Consider the following 14,473-nt stretch of genomic DNA (forward strand, 5'->3'; position numbering starts at 1 on the left):
GGGAGGATGTGAAGACATTATGGAGGGTGCAGAAAAGCTTCACAAGAATGGTTCCGTGGATGAGGAGTTTCAGTTGCATAGATAGATTGGAGAAGCGGGGACTATTCTCCTTAAAGAAGAGGAGGTTGAGTGGGGATTTGATAGAGGTGTCCAAAATCATGAGGGGACTAGACAGAAGCAGAACAAAACTGTTCCCATTGGTGGAAGGATCGAGAACCAGACGGCACAGGTTTAAGGGAGGATCTGGAATGCACTGCCTGAGAGTGTGGTGGAGGCAATTGAGGCATTCAAAAGAAGATTGGATAATTATCTGAAGAAGAAAAAAAGTACAGGGCTATGAGGAAAAGGCCAGGGGGTGGCACTAGGTGAATTGCCCTTGCAAAGGGCCAGCACAGACATGACAAGCTGAATGAGCTCCTCCTGTGCTGTAACCATTCTATGATTCAATGATTTTGTACAGTGCAGAAGGAATCCCATTTGGAATTAGTCCCTCATGCAGCGAGACATTGCAGAGCCCTCTGTGCCTGCACGCCACTTTGCATTATTCTGTTTAGGAAATGCTAAATGAAGTTTTCCCATAGCTTGTAGGTGGAACAGCACTGCCTGTCATAGAACTGATCAACACAAGCCATGAAGGTTCTAGGCTTGGCCCCTAGTCTCTGCTGAGCCAGTTAAACTTACCCAAGGTGGCAGTGTCAGTTAGAAAGGGAAAGAACAGCCAGGATCCCTATCCTGATGTCTAGTCAATGCTTGTTATGCTGCAGGAAAGCATCAAGCTTGATTGTGATTCTGCTCCATGGGCAAGAGGCTTCCCAGCACTCACTGTCTAGTCCGACACTTGAGTGAAGTACCAGAGGTCATCCAGCATGAGTGGATGCAATGCCCCCAACCAAAGTTATCACTTTCTGGTGAGAAATGGAGAAAATTAGTTGAGAGCAGGGTGAAGGAAAGGTGAAACTCCCGATCAGCTGAAAATCACTACTCTGCAGTTGATGCCGATGAGGTTGATGAGATCTGTGTGTTCCATGTGCAGGTGTTGATTTAGAACGAGAAGCAGTGGGACATCTACTTGAAGAGAAAACAGCATGCGTTTCTGCTGCCGTTTCCGATGAATCTGTTGCTGGAGACAGTGGGGTGTACGAGGCATCTGTCAAACGGTATGTGTGTGTTTTCCTGCATTTCACAGTAGCTCAAGGATGTCATGTGAAGAGTGACTAATCTCATAACTGTATGCTGGGGTTTGGAATCCCTGTGCTCTTATCTTTAGTACACTGATGTGCTGTTAACATAGCATTGTCCAGTTTCTTTGAAGAAGATTATCAATTTCTAAAGATAAACCTACATGTCACATTATTAACAGCAGTCAGGTTTTCTGCCCCTTACACAACACTTCTCAAAATCACAAATGAGACCTCATATGACTGTGACCATGGTAAACAAGCCCTCCTCATCCTTTTCAATCTGTCTGCAACTTTTGACATGGTTGACCACTCCATCTTTCACCAACATCTCTCCTCCATTGCCCAGCTGGATGGGGCTGCCCCTCACCTGGTTCCATTTCTATCTATCCAGCCTTAGCCAGAACATCACCTGCAAAGGCTCCTATAACCACTCCCACAGTGCTACCTCAGAAGTCCCACAAGGGTCTATCCTTGGCTCCCTCCAATTTCTCATGTGCAATGCTACCCCTTGACAGCATCATCCAAAAATACAATGTCAGGTTCCACATGTACACTGATGACATCCAGCTCTACTTAGCCACTACATCTCTCGACACCTACATTGTCTATGATTTCTTACGCTGCTTATCTGACAACCGGTATTGGATGAGCAGGGCTTTTCTCCGTTTAAATATTGGGAAGACCAGAGCCACTGTCTTGAATCTGTTTTCTAACCACTCGCCTCATCCCTCTCTCTGGCCACTGTCTGAGGCTGACCCAGACCATCCATAACTTTGATATCTTATTCGACCCTGAGCTGAACCTCCGACTCCATAGCCTCTTCGTAACCAGGACTGCCTTCTTTCACCTTTGTAACGTCACCTGTATCATAATGGGGACAGTAGCGTAATGATGCTGGTAATGGTAATGGATTAGTAATCCAGTAGCCTGGATTTATGTTCCAGAGGCACAATTTCAAATCCTAATTAATTGAATTAATTAATTAACCTAGAATAAATAACTAGTCTCAGTAATGATGACCATGAAGCTACCGGATTGTTGTAAAATTCCATCTGGGTTCACTAATGTTCTTAAGAGGAAGAAATCTGATCTGCTGGCATAGTAATCCAGATACCCTGGTAATGCTCTGGGGCCCTGGCTTCGAATCCCACCAATGGCAAATGGTGAAAATTTAAACGGGCTGTTCCCAGGGACAACCACCGAGAAAAACATTAAGTGCATCTGGAGGATCAGTGAAAGATGCTCTTTGGTCAACCTTAAGCTCCGGAATTCCCTCTGTAAACTTCCATGCCTTTTGATTTCTCTCTTTACTCTTATAAAGCACTCTTTAAAACCTACCTGTTTGCCCAACCTTTTAGTCACATGTCCTAATGGCCAGAATTTTACCAGCATGTTGAGGGTCGCACCACCAGGACCAAACGCTGGTGAATGCTGGGACAGTGGAGGTGGCCAAGTACAAGACCATTGGCCAGACTGCAATTCCATTAAGGATGAAGGCCAGCCTCTCCAAGCTGTGGAGCCAACCAGAGGTGGCTGCTGCTGAGGCTGCAAGGGCAAGAAGGGGTCACCTCCATATCGAGGCTCCCTTGAAAGGCTGGGAAGAAATTTTGATAATATGCCAGGACCAGGCAGTCAAGGGCGATTGAGGATGTGAACCCTCCAGCGGTGGTGTCGGAGCAGTGGCTTAGCCAATGGCACTCGGGGGCTGGGTGCGGGGGTGTGGTGGGGAGGCCACCTTGAGGTACCTGGCAGTCTTCCCACCAGTAAAATGCTGGTAGGGGGTGTAAAATGGCCCTTAATGGGCCAAATAATTGGATTAATCCTGCGCTTCAAAATATGCCCTGGTGTTAAGAAGATGTCAGACCGACCGCTTCCTCCGCCATTTTACCAACCCTCCCAGCTCATCTCCAGAGGGCTGGCAGAATCCCGGCCAATATCTCCTCATGTGGCTCAGCATCAAATTTCATTTGTTAACACTACTATCAAGCACCTTGGGACATTTTAATACATTAAAGACGTTATTTATGTACAAATTGTTGTTGATCAAAGGAACAATGGAGAGAAAGCTTGAAATGTCCATACCTGCGAGCTCAGAAATTTTCTTATGGAGAGAAATATAAACTTTAAATTTAAATTAAAACAGAAAATGCTGGAAATACTCAGCAGGCCAGGCAGCATCTGCAGAGAAAAACAAGAGTTAATGGCCGAAATCTTCCATTCTGGAGTCTAAGTTTGACGGTGGGCGCGGAAATGAGAATGATTTCTGCTGGAGGGCAAGATGGCTGACCATATACGATCTTGCACTGTTCAGCTGATTAAATATGTGATCTGCAAGGAGATCGCTGTTTCTCGTGGCAGGGGCAGGCAGGAAGTCGCCATCCCTGCCATGACCTCATGGGGCTGATGTTCCGGCCGCCATATTTAAAGGGCACCCAGACAGCCTGCACTATCCCTTCCACCTTTGCCCGGCCACTGCTCCACCCGACCCTACTGACCCTTCCTCCCTTCTTTGGACATCCTCCATGCAACTTGCACTACCACCACCCAGTCTCAAGCATAGGCTGACATTTACAGACACTCCCCAAAGAGGACAATGCAGCAGCAACTCACCGTTAATCATGGAAGGAGTCTACCTCACCAGTTGCACTCCACTTACGTGCAGTCATAGAAGTGAATGTTCTAATTACTCGCTGGCGGGGACCTTAATTTGGAGGGGAAGCTTAATTCCAATGAGTTAACCTTTGAATAAGCATATATGACATGCTAATGCACTCGAAAGGTCTTCTCGACATTGTCGGGAAACTCCACCCACCTTTAACCCGCCTTTACAGTCCCGAGAACATAATTGCTAAATGCCGTCCCGCCATTGGGAAACTGATATTTGGCCTCCCACCAAATTAAGTTCCCCCGTCCACCAAGCTTCCCACTCCTGGGGGACTGTAAGATTCAGCCCAATGTTTCAGATCGATGACCTCTCATCAGAACTTTACACTTAACCTGTGCAGCTACTCGAGTTTATTGCCAGTAATGGGCCGTCTCATGATTTGTGATGAACAGCACCAAAAAATTCTTCCTACATTGACTTTGGAGCATGACAGCATGAAAAACATGATACCAGGGGAACATGTGAAAGGGCTGTTTGCTGCGGAGGGCAACATTTTACTTTCAGTCAGTCAGCAGCTAGCACAGATGTTGGGCATGCTGTCTTCTTGTGAAAGTGAGTGATGAGATTGGTAACGGTGGTGACCGGTCCTGCATCTAGGACAATTGTTTCTGTGTTACAGAATCATATAGCTGACTGTGGTAATTTAAGTTAGGAGACTGGAAAATGCTATAGTCTTTAGGATTCTTCCTGGAATCACCATTCATCAACGTGCAATGGATTGCTCTGAAAAGATCCAATTAAAAATGTGAAATAACAAGGCTCAATGAGACAGGACTGATGTGAGTGGTCCTGGTCTACCCCCTTCCCTCTCCTCCAAATAGCCTTTTTTTAAAAATTATTTTTTTTGTTTTTCCTAGCTAGTCTGAAAATGCTCACTCTGCCAATGATCATTCTTTTTGTGCAACCCGTGACTTTGGATACTTGATGGACTTTTAAACATGGTCTGAGTATCATGGCTGAGACTAATACTGAACTCACTTCCGAAAGGGGTTTGCTGATATCAATCAAGAAGCAGGGTTCTGGGCTGATATGTGGCAGCCTTCCGTCTCGTAAGATGATGGCTTGCGCCATGGTGGTCAACGCTCTGTTGAACATCACCCGGTGTGGCCCAGGTGCCCCACTCTGGCATGGCATTCTCTGCCGCATTTGCTGCAGAGGAAGACAGTGGGCTGAGAAGGTGCATAATTCACTGGCCTCTGTTTTCTCTGGGCTCTCTTCTTGGCCAGCTGAGTTTTTCGTTTCTGCTCGCTTCTTCCTATGCCCTTCCGAACAGTCAGCCCCCAGAGGTCACAGCCGTCAGCACCTGTCTCCCAGTTGTCGGTCTCAATATCCTGCCTGATATCTGCACCCTAACCCAAAAGCTTAAAAGACAGTGGTAGCCTACCCTGCTCCTAGCTTGGCTGCCAGCATTTAACTTAGCACAGATCAGGATTAAACTTGGAGCTGTCCTAGAGTGTGTAGCTCAACTTTTGTTGTTATTTATTTTCAGGGTATAAGCATTGCTGACAAGGCCAGCACTCTATGGCCCATCTCTTGTTTCCCTGAGTCAGTGGTGGTGATGTTGGGCCATCTTCTAATACAACTGGGGAAGGCGATGGCGTAGTGGCATTGTCACTGGACTAATGATCCAGAGACCCAGGGTAATGCTCAGGGTAAACCCAGTTTTGAATCCTGCCACGGCAGATGATGGAATTTGAATTCAATAAAATATCTGGAATTATAAGTCTAATGAAACCATTGCCAATTGTTGTATAAACCCATCTGGTTCACTAATGTCCTTACCTGGCTTGGTCGACATGTGACTCCAGACCCACAGCAATGTGGTTGACTCTTAAACGCCCTCTGAAATGGCGAAGCAATTAAAAAAGGAATAAAACCGGATGGAACACCCGGCATCGACCTGGGCACCGGAAACGACAACGGCAAACTCAGCCCTGTCGAACCTGCAAAGCCCTTCTTACTAACATCTGGGGGCTAGTGCCAAATTTGGGAGAGCTGTCTCACAGACTAGTCAAGCAACAGCCTGACATAGTCATCCTCACGGAATCATATCTTACAGATAATGTCCCAGACATCACCATCTGCTGGGTCTGTCCTGTCCCAACGGTATACAGTTGGGAAGGAGTTGCCCTGGGAGTCCTCAACATTGACTCTGGCCCCCATGAAGTCTCATGGCATCAGGTCAAACATGGGCAAGGAAACCTCCTGCTGACTACCACATACTGCCCTCCCTCAGCTGATGAATCAGTGCTTCTCCATGTTGAACACCACTTGGAGGAAGCACTGAGGGTGGCAAAGGAGCAGAATGTATTCTGGGTGGGGGACTTCAATGTTCATCACCAAGAGTGGCTCGGTAGCATCACTTCTGACTGAGCTGGCCAACTCCTAAAGGACATAGCTGCTAGACTGGGTCTGCAGCAGGTGCTGAGGGAACCAACAAGAGGGAAAAACATTCTTGACCTCATCCTCACCAACTTGCTTGCCGCAGATGCATCTGTCCACGACAGTATCGGTAAGAGTGGCCGCCGCACAGTCTTTATGGAGACAAAGTCTCCTGTTCACAGTGAGGATACCCTCCATCATGTGTGGCACTACTACCGTGCTAAATGGGATAAATTTTGAACTCAAGACTGGGCATCCACGCGGCGGTGTGGGCCATCAGCAGCAGCAGAATTGTACTCGAACACAATCTGAAACCTCATGGCCCAGCATATCCCCCATTCTACCATTAACACCAAGCCAGGGGATCAACCCTGGTTTAAGGAAAAGTGCAGGAGGGCATGCCAGGAGCAGCACCAGGCATACCTAAAAATGAAGTGTCAACCTGGTGAAGCTACAACACAGGACTACTTGTGTGCCAAACAGCATAAGCAGCAAGTGATAGACATAGCTTAGCGATCCCAAAACAACATCAGATCTAAGCGCTGCAGTCTTGATACATCCAGTCATGAATGGTGGTAGACAATTAAACAACTCATTGGAGGAGGAGTCTCCACAAATATCTCCATCCTCAATGATGGAAGAGCCCAGCACATCAGCGCAAAGGCTGAAGCATTTGCTACAATCTTCAGCCTGAAGTGCCAAGTGGATGATCCATCTCGGCTTCCTCCGGAGGTCCTCAGCATCACAGATGCTAGTCTTCAGCCAATTCAATTCACTCCACATGATATCAAGAAATGGCTGAAGGCACTGGATACTGCAAAGGCTAAGGGCACTGACAATATTCCGGCAATAGTACTGAAGACTTGTGCTCCAGAACTTGCCAAGCCCCTAGCCAAGCTGTTCCAGTACAGCTACAACACTGGCATCTACCCAGCTATGTGGAAAATTGCCCAGGTATGTCCTGTACACAAAAAGCAGGACAAATCCAACCTGGCCAGTTACCGCCACATTAGTTTAGTCTCAGTCATCGATAAAGTAATGGAAGGGCTCATCATCAGTGCTATCAAGCTTAGTAATACCCTGCTCACTGATGCCCAGTTTGGGTTCCACCAGAGCCACTCAGCTCCTGGCCTCATTACAGCCTTGGTTCAAACATGGACAAAAGAGCTGAACTCCAGAGGTGAGGTGAGAGTGACTGCCCTTGATACCAGGGCTCTATTTGACCAAGTGTGGCATCAAGGAGCCCTAGCAATGAAGTCATTGGGAATCAGGGGAAAACTCTCCACTGGTTAGAGTCATACCTAGCACAAAGGAAGATAGTTGTGGTTGTTGGAGGTCAATCATCTCAACTCCAGGACATCACTGCAGGAGTTCCTCAGGGTAGTGTCCTCGGCACAACCATCTTCAGCTGCTTCATCAATGACCTTCCTTCCATCATAAGGTCAGAAGTGGGGATGTTCTCTGACGATTGCACAATGATCAGAACCATTCATCACTCCTCAGATACTGAAGCAGTCCATGTCCAAATGCAGTAAGACCTGGACAATATCCAGGCTTGGGCTGACAAGTGATAAGTAGCATTCGTGCCACAAAAGCGCCAGGCAATGACCATCTCCAACAAGAGAGAATCTAACCACCGTCCCTTTACATTCAATGGCATTCCCATCACTGAAACCCCCACTATTAACATCCTAGGGGTGACCATTGACTAGAAACTGACCTGGACTAACCATATAAATACTGTGGCTACAAGAGCAGGTCAGAGGCTATGAATCATGCGATGGGTAACCCACCTTCTGACCCTCCAAAGCCTGCCCACTATCTACAAGGCACAAGTCAGGAGTGTGGATGGAATACTCCCCACTTGTCTGGATGAGTGCAGCTCCAACAACACTCAAGAAGCTTGACACTGTCCAGTACAAAGCAGCCCATTTGATTGGCACCCCATCCACAAACATTCACTTCCAACACCACCAATGCACAGTAAAAGCAGTGTGTACCATCTACCAGATGCACTGCAGGAATTCACCAAGGCTCTTTAGTCAGCACCTTCCAAACCCATGACCACTGCCATCCAGAAGGACAAGGGTAACAGATAGATGGGAACACCACCACCTGGAAATTCCCCTCCAAACCACTCACTATCCTGACTTGGAAATAAATTGCCATTCCTTCACTGTCGCCGGGTCAAAATCCTGGAACTCCCTTCCTAACAGCACTGTGGGTGTACCTACGCCACATGTACTGCAGCGGTTCAAGAAGGCAGCTCACCATCACCTTCTCAAGAGCAACTAGGGAAGGGCAATAAATGCTGGTCAATCATATTGGTGTGGGACTGGAATCACATATGGCCCAGACTGGATAAGGATAGCTGGTTTCCTTCCATAAAGGACAGTAAATGAAGTTACTCACTGGTAGTATGTGGCATTATATGCCCATGAACTATCATCCCAACTCATTACTACATTGTACATTTAAAAACCAATGGTTCACTTAGGAAGCAAATTGCTGCAAGGTCATTCATCTGTTTGGGCGTATTTCAGCTGAATGTAACACTGTTCTCACCTGATGTCCACAAGCTCCCTGGGCTCACTCTCTGGGTGCTACCTGGTCTGGCTCGTGTCCACTGACAGTGTCCACTGAAAAAGTGAAGGAAGGAGAAATGACTTCTTTTTAGTGGCTAAGCAACTATAAAGGGATAACCCCATAATCTTGAGCTACGAGTGGGAGCCAGGCTCACAGGGGTGTGGGTCAGAGATAAGGCTGCAACATTGTAGGCCTGATTCTACGTACTGAACTTGCTGTGAGTATGGCTCCCCACTGGGAGTGGACTTTATTCCTTAAGTACTGCATCTTCCACATCTACAACACTTTACGTAAAAGCCCACATAAAATTTGCAGCTTTTCCATGTCTCCTGTAGGTGCAGCAGAACATCTTAAACAGAATATGTGAGTGCTTTTTAAACCGAGGCCATAACCATAACTTACAGATGGCTGTGACATATTTTCTGGATAAAATTGTCAGGTATTTTATGGTGGATTTTTACTGTTCCCAGCTCTCATGTTCTTCATGTTTAGTTTGTAATTTCCATTAACTTAAATTTTTACAACATTGCTGTTAGGCCAAATGAAACTGAAGATGCCATTTATGATGAAGATGAGCCTTCCACATTAGAGGCAGCTCAAATCCAGATAGGACTGAAGTAAGTGATTTCAACAAATTAGAAATGCATGGCTGAATTTGTGAGTCTGAATTTCTTTTGCCTTTTTGTCCTCTTCCCTCCTGTTGTCCTGTAGCCACTGATTAATTGTGAACATAGGAAGTGTGTGTTGGTGGCCTGTTTGATTACGGGGTTGTGTTATCGCAGCCAAGCTCAATTTCTACTTTAAGGATGCTATATAAATCCAAGCTGTTGTATTCACCCAACACTTACACATATGTACTTTCAGTAGAGAGTGATGGACAGTGACGATTAGAGGAAACCCTGGCTGATGCTCCGGTGATATGAGTTCAAATCCCATCATGGGACCATGGGGAATTTAAATTCAGTTAATTAATAAATCTGGAATAAAATGCTAGTCTCATTAATAATGATCACAAAACTGGCAGGTTGTCATGAAAACTCCTCTCGTTCACTCATGTCCTTCAGTGATGGAATCTGCCATCATTACCTGGTCTGTCCTACATGGCACTCCAGACTCACAGCAATGTGGTTGACTCTTAACTGCCCACTGAAATGCCAAGCAAGCCACCCAGTTATATCAAACTGCAACAGAAAAGTATGCACTGTGAGTGTACCTGCACCACATGGACTGCCATGGTTCAAAGAAGGTGGCTCACCATCACCTTCTCAAGGGCAATTAGGGATGGGCAATAAATGCCTGCCTTGCCAGTGATGCTCACATCCTAAGAACAAATAAAAAAATGTTTGCCTCCTTAACTTAGGGTCACTGAAGGCAATTAAAATAGCACTGACTCAGCTGGCATGAGTTAAGTCAGCACTGGACAGGGACCAAATTTGGAATATTGCTGGTTATTCACTACTTTACACCGCTGGCTGATATTCCTGTGTCAAAATTTCTGACTGTTCATTTTTCTTACTGCGTCTGCAACAGGTACGATCCCACCAGTGCAAGTTTTATTATAATCATCGTGCAGCTGAGAAATCCGTCTGCCCTCCTCGTGCCATCTGGGTGCAAGGTGTAAGTACTGCTGTCTGTGAAAACCCAATGCAATATCAACATTAGGGAATAGTCAGGAGTGAGAGGCTGGAGCAGTGGAGATTGAGGGGAGATTTGCTAGACATGTACAAGATTATAACAGGCTTAGATAAGGTAGACAAAGAGAAGGTGTTCCCATTAGCTGATGGTACAAGTACATGAGACACATATTTAAGGCTTTGGGCATGAGATGCAGGGGAGGATGGGAGGAAGGACTTTTTTACTCAGCAAGTGGTAATGACCTGGAACTCGCAGGGCAGTAGAAGCAGAGATGATGAATGATTTCAATAGAAAATTGGATGGGCACTCGAAGGAAATAAACTTGCAGGGCTAATAAGACTTGACTGAATGAGAGTGGACGAATGAGATTGACTGGATTGCTGTACAAAGAGCCGGCATGGACTCAATGGGCCAAATGGCCTCCTTCTGTGTCATAAATGACTCTAATGATCCAAAAACTAACACACTGCAACATCATCTCTAAATGTGCCTCACTTGTTTAGGCCTTTCTAACGTCACAGATGTCCCTTTCTCTAAAAGCGTCCAGTGCGCCGAGAATTTTAACTTCTTTCTCCAATACCACCTTAATTACTATTGGGTCAAAGTCCTGGAAATCCCTACCTAACAACAATGTGGGAGCATCTTCAGCACACAGATGGTATCAATTCAAGAATGCACACCAGCACCTTCTCAAGGACAGTTCAGGATGGGAAAATGTTGTGACCTTGGCCTTGCCAGTGACACCTACATCCTGAGAATGAATTTAAAATCCTGAGATTAGTACCCTGCAAATCCTTTTTGTAATATTTTCCTGGCTCCTGAAATTCCCTTTCTGTAAGAGCAACATTTTAAGTCTATCGATCTCATTGGTTCCTAAGTGAACTGTGACCTTGGGTTTCTTTCCTTTACCGTCATAGGGTCTTATTCACCCATTCAGTCAAGTTTCAGACTCTAGCACCTGGAAAGCAATATACCATTCCGCACTACAAGGAAAGCAAAATACATGAATGCTAGAAATCTGAAGTAAAAACAGAAAATTGTGGAGAGAGAAATGGAGTTAATGGGCAAGATTTTTTGCCTTTTTGCTGGAGGCTAGTTCCAGGGTAGAATGGCTGCCTGTCCATAAACCCATATTGCCGAAGCTAATTTAAAAGCCAATTACAGCCAATTATCAGGAGTTTCCAGTCAACCTGCAGGCCCCCTGAGGCATTGAGAGCATGGCAGCTGCCTGGAGGCTGGAGACCAGGCGGACCAGTACTCCATCATACCTTAGAAGCTCCCTCCACCCCCTCCCCGCCCCACCTAGTGTGTCACAGCTGCAGCCACAGGCCACCCTGTGGAGGGACCTTCTCTCTCTCTTAACCGTAATGGCAGGCTGCAACTCCTTCTGTGCTGAAGCCCTCCTATTGCCCTTCCAGCTTCGAGAGCCTGCCCGTGGTCTCTAGTTAAACAGCAAAACTGTCCTCTGGCCACTAAATGGCCAATTTGGAGAAGATTGCTGTCAGGTACCTGCTCCCGATACAGTGGCAGACGGTTCTCCCCTCTTCTGGAAGCAAAGTCGGCATGGAGCCGACACACTCCACGCCAGCCCACACAGCAGCCATAGTGCGCTGCGAGCGGGCTTAACAAAAGCCCCTCACTGGGGAGGAAGTCCCACCCTCTGGAACTGCTGGCCAATCTGATCGGCGGGCAGCTCCATTAGTCTCGACAGTGCCAAGAGCGCATCAGTGGCTGCTGCCGGGACTGCATTGAGGAGGAAGAAGGTGCAATGGATCCACAGAACCAGTATATATGGGGTCTTGGACAGGGAGGGTTTCAGCTGGTCAGGGAGGGGGCAGGGTTGCGGGGTTGGATTTAAGGTTGCGGGGGTTAGGAAGAAAGAGGGGTTCGGTCATGGGGGGGCGCCCCCCGATCCGCAAAGGGCAGCTCCTGAAGATCAGGACCCCCCCGCCCTTTAAAGGTTGCATTTAAAAAATCAGGTTGCCCACTCCTGCCTGGCTGCCCACACCAAATGTTTTACGGTGTGCGTGGCGTAGTATCAAGGTCGATTGGCTTGATAACAAGCCCAATTGACCCTTGATTAGCTATTTAAATATGGTGGGCAGGCTGCCGATTTTGGCACCCGCCCATCTCCGTATTATAGGGGTGAGCTTGGATGGGAAAGTGACGGGGTGAGCACCCGCACTTGCTGGGCACGAGAAATGCAGCTCATTGAATCACTTCAGGAGTGGGGGAGAGGAAATATTTTTATAGGAAACAAACAGAAATGGAAAATAATTTGTGCGCATCCTATGCAGGTTGTTCAATGACAAATGCTGAACTTACACCGTCGCTGATTATCAAATCTTTAGTAATTTCAGTCCTTAGTGTAAAAGTTAATTTTGTAACCCTGCAGGTACATCAGAGCTGCATTGCTTCCGAGCTCGTGTGACTCCAGCAGCCTTTTCCGGACAAAGGTTCACAGCGTTGCAGAGAGTCTCATGTTCAATGAGGTGTTCAGGGTAGCCATTACCCAAGCTGCTTTACATCAGAAGACGCTACGAGTTGATGTTTGCTCTGTGGGGAAGACGCAGTTGGATGATTGTCTGGTGAGTGATGAAGAAGCCTTATTTGCACTATTTCACAGCCATTAAATAAGGAAACAGGAAGCAGTTTGTAGGCTGACTCCCAGAAAGCTTACAGCAATCTGAGATGTGCTGGATAGTTAGGGCCAGATGTTCTCGGACTCGGGAAGACTCTGTTGACCTTTAAAAATGGTGGGCATGACCCAGATGCAATGGTCCCACTCCCACTTCCAACAGATCCAGTTTTTCCTGGCGGGTAGTATGGGGCGGGATGTGATTCACACAGGGAAAACCCTGAACTAGGACCTTAACCCATAATGCGGGAGGCATCGATTGACGGAGTAGACGTAAATGCTCTTGAAGGGCAAATAAGGTCTGTATAACTGTCATGATCTGAAGTTTTTTAAATCCTTTGCTCTTTAAAATAAAAAAAGGGTGTAAGCTGTCAATGAGAGTTAAAAAAAAACAGTACCCCATTAAAAACCCGGTTACACCTCATTCAACAAGGTATAACCTTTTCGAGGGTTTTTACATTACACTGAAAGTAATAGTGTAAAAGTTTTTCATCAGTTCAGTGATTTCTACTTAAGGGGGGTCTTGTGCTGCAGTGGCAGTGTCCCTACGTCTGGGCCAGAAGCTCCAGCTTCAAGTCCCACTTCAGAACTTGATTGACCAAACAGAATGATTATAAGCCCTTAAATCCTTCTAACATTTCTGATGGCAGGCGGTAAAAGTGGGAGTTTCCTGGTCAGCCATACTACAGAAGGCAATGGCAAACCACTGCAGTACTTTGCCAGGCATAATCATGGACCAAACCAATGAAAGTCCATGGTCGCCAATGCCCGCTTAAAGCATGGTACCTGAAGGAGGAGGCGGATTTCTACTTAACTGCAGTCGCTGAAGGGGGATCATAACAATGCACCATATGGGCATATGGGGAAGTGTAGAACCACTAACAGCAACTTCAGGATTTCCTCATTGAACTGTACATGTGCAGAAATTTCAGAGGACCCATGGTGACAGTTTCACCATCATTACTACTACAAAGTCCGGGCCAATAGCAGTCAGTGTGCTTTTAAGTAATTCTTCTGAGACTTTTCTGAGAGGCATGATAAGGTACTATAAAAATGCAAATCTTTCCTTTGTAAACTTCCTGTGTGAAAGAGATTCAAAGGAATTTTATACATACGCGCTAACCAAGTTGTTTAAAACAATAATCAGACTGAGAATTTTTTCCAAAGGCTGGAACCCAAATCAGTCTGGCGGACCTCTCCAGCAATGGTGAGACTTTGACAAGCTGGTACAACATGCTACATTACAAGAACATGAACATTCATAATTCAAAGAACAAAGCACAAACTGAAGAAGCCTTGCTGACACCTCAGCCCTGCAGCACTATAGACAAGGTAAAGGTTATTCAGAAGACTGAATTAGGTTTGGTAGAACCATTGCACGGAGCT

At 46.4% G+C, this 14,473-nt stretch overlaps 1 protein-coding gene across 4 annotated transcripts in view; it reads left to right on the forward strand.

The window, feature by feature from the left end:
* Positions 1 to 14,473, forward strand: part of LOC144692796 (protein WWC2-like) — a 263,584-nt gene that overhangs the window by 225,305 nt on the left and 23,806 nt on the right. For all 4 annotated transcript variants that reach the window (XM_078561877.1, XM_078561881.1, XM_078561889.1 and 1 more), the window contains exons 12-16: positions 1,034 to 1,157; positions 9,351 to 9,431; positions 10,345 to 10,431; positions 12,845 to 13,037; positions 14,255 to 14,419. In XM_078561877.1, the coding sequence (XP_078418003.1) occupies positions 1,034 to 1,157; positions 9,351 to 9,431; positions 10,345 to 10,431; positions 12,845 to 13,037; positions 14,255 to 14,419 (650 nt within the window). The remainder of the gene's footprint in view (positions 1 to 1,033; positions 1,158 to 9,350; positions 9,432 to 10,344; positions 10,432 to 12,844; positions 13,038 to 14,254; positions 14,420 to 14,473) is intronic.

Source organism: Cetorhinus maximus, chromosome 2 (genome assembly GCF_964194155.1).
Source record: "Cetorhinus maximus chromosome 2, sCetMax3.hap1.1, whole genome shotgun sequence".
NCBI lineage: Eukaryota > Metazoa > Chordata > Chondrichthyes > Lamniformes > Cetorhinidae > Cetorhinus > Cetorhinus maximus.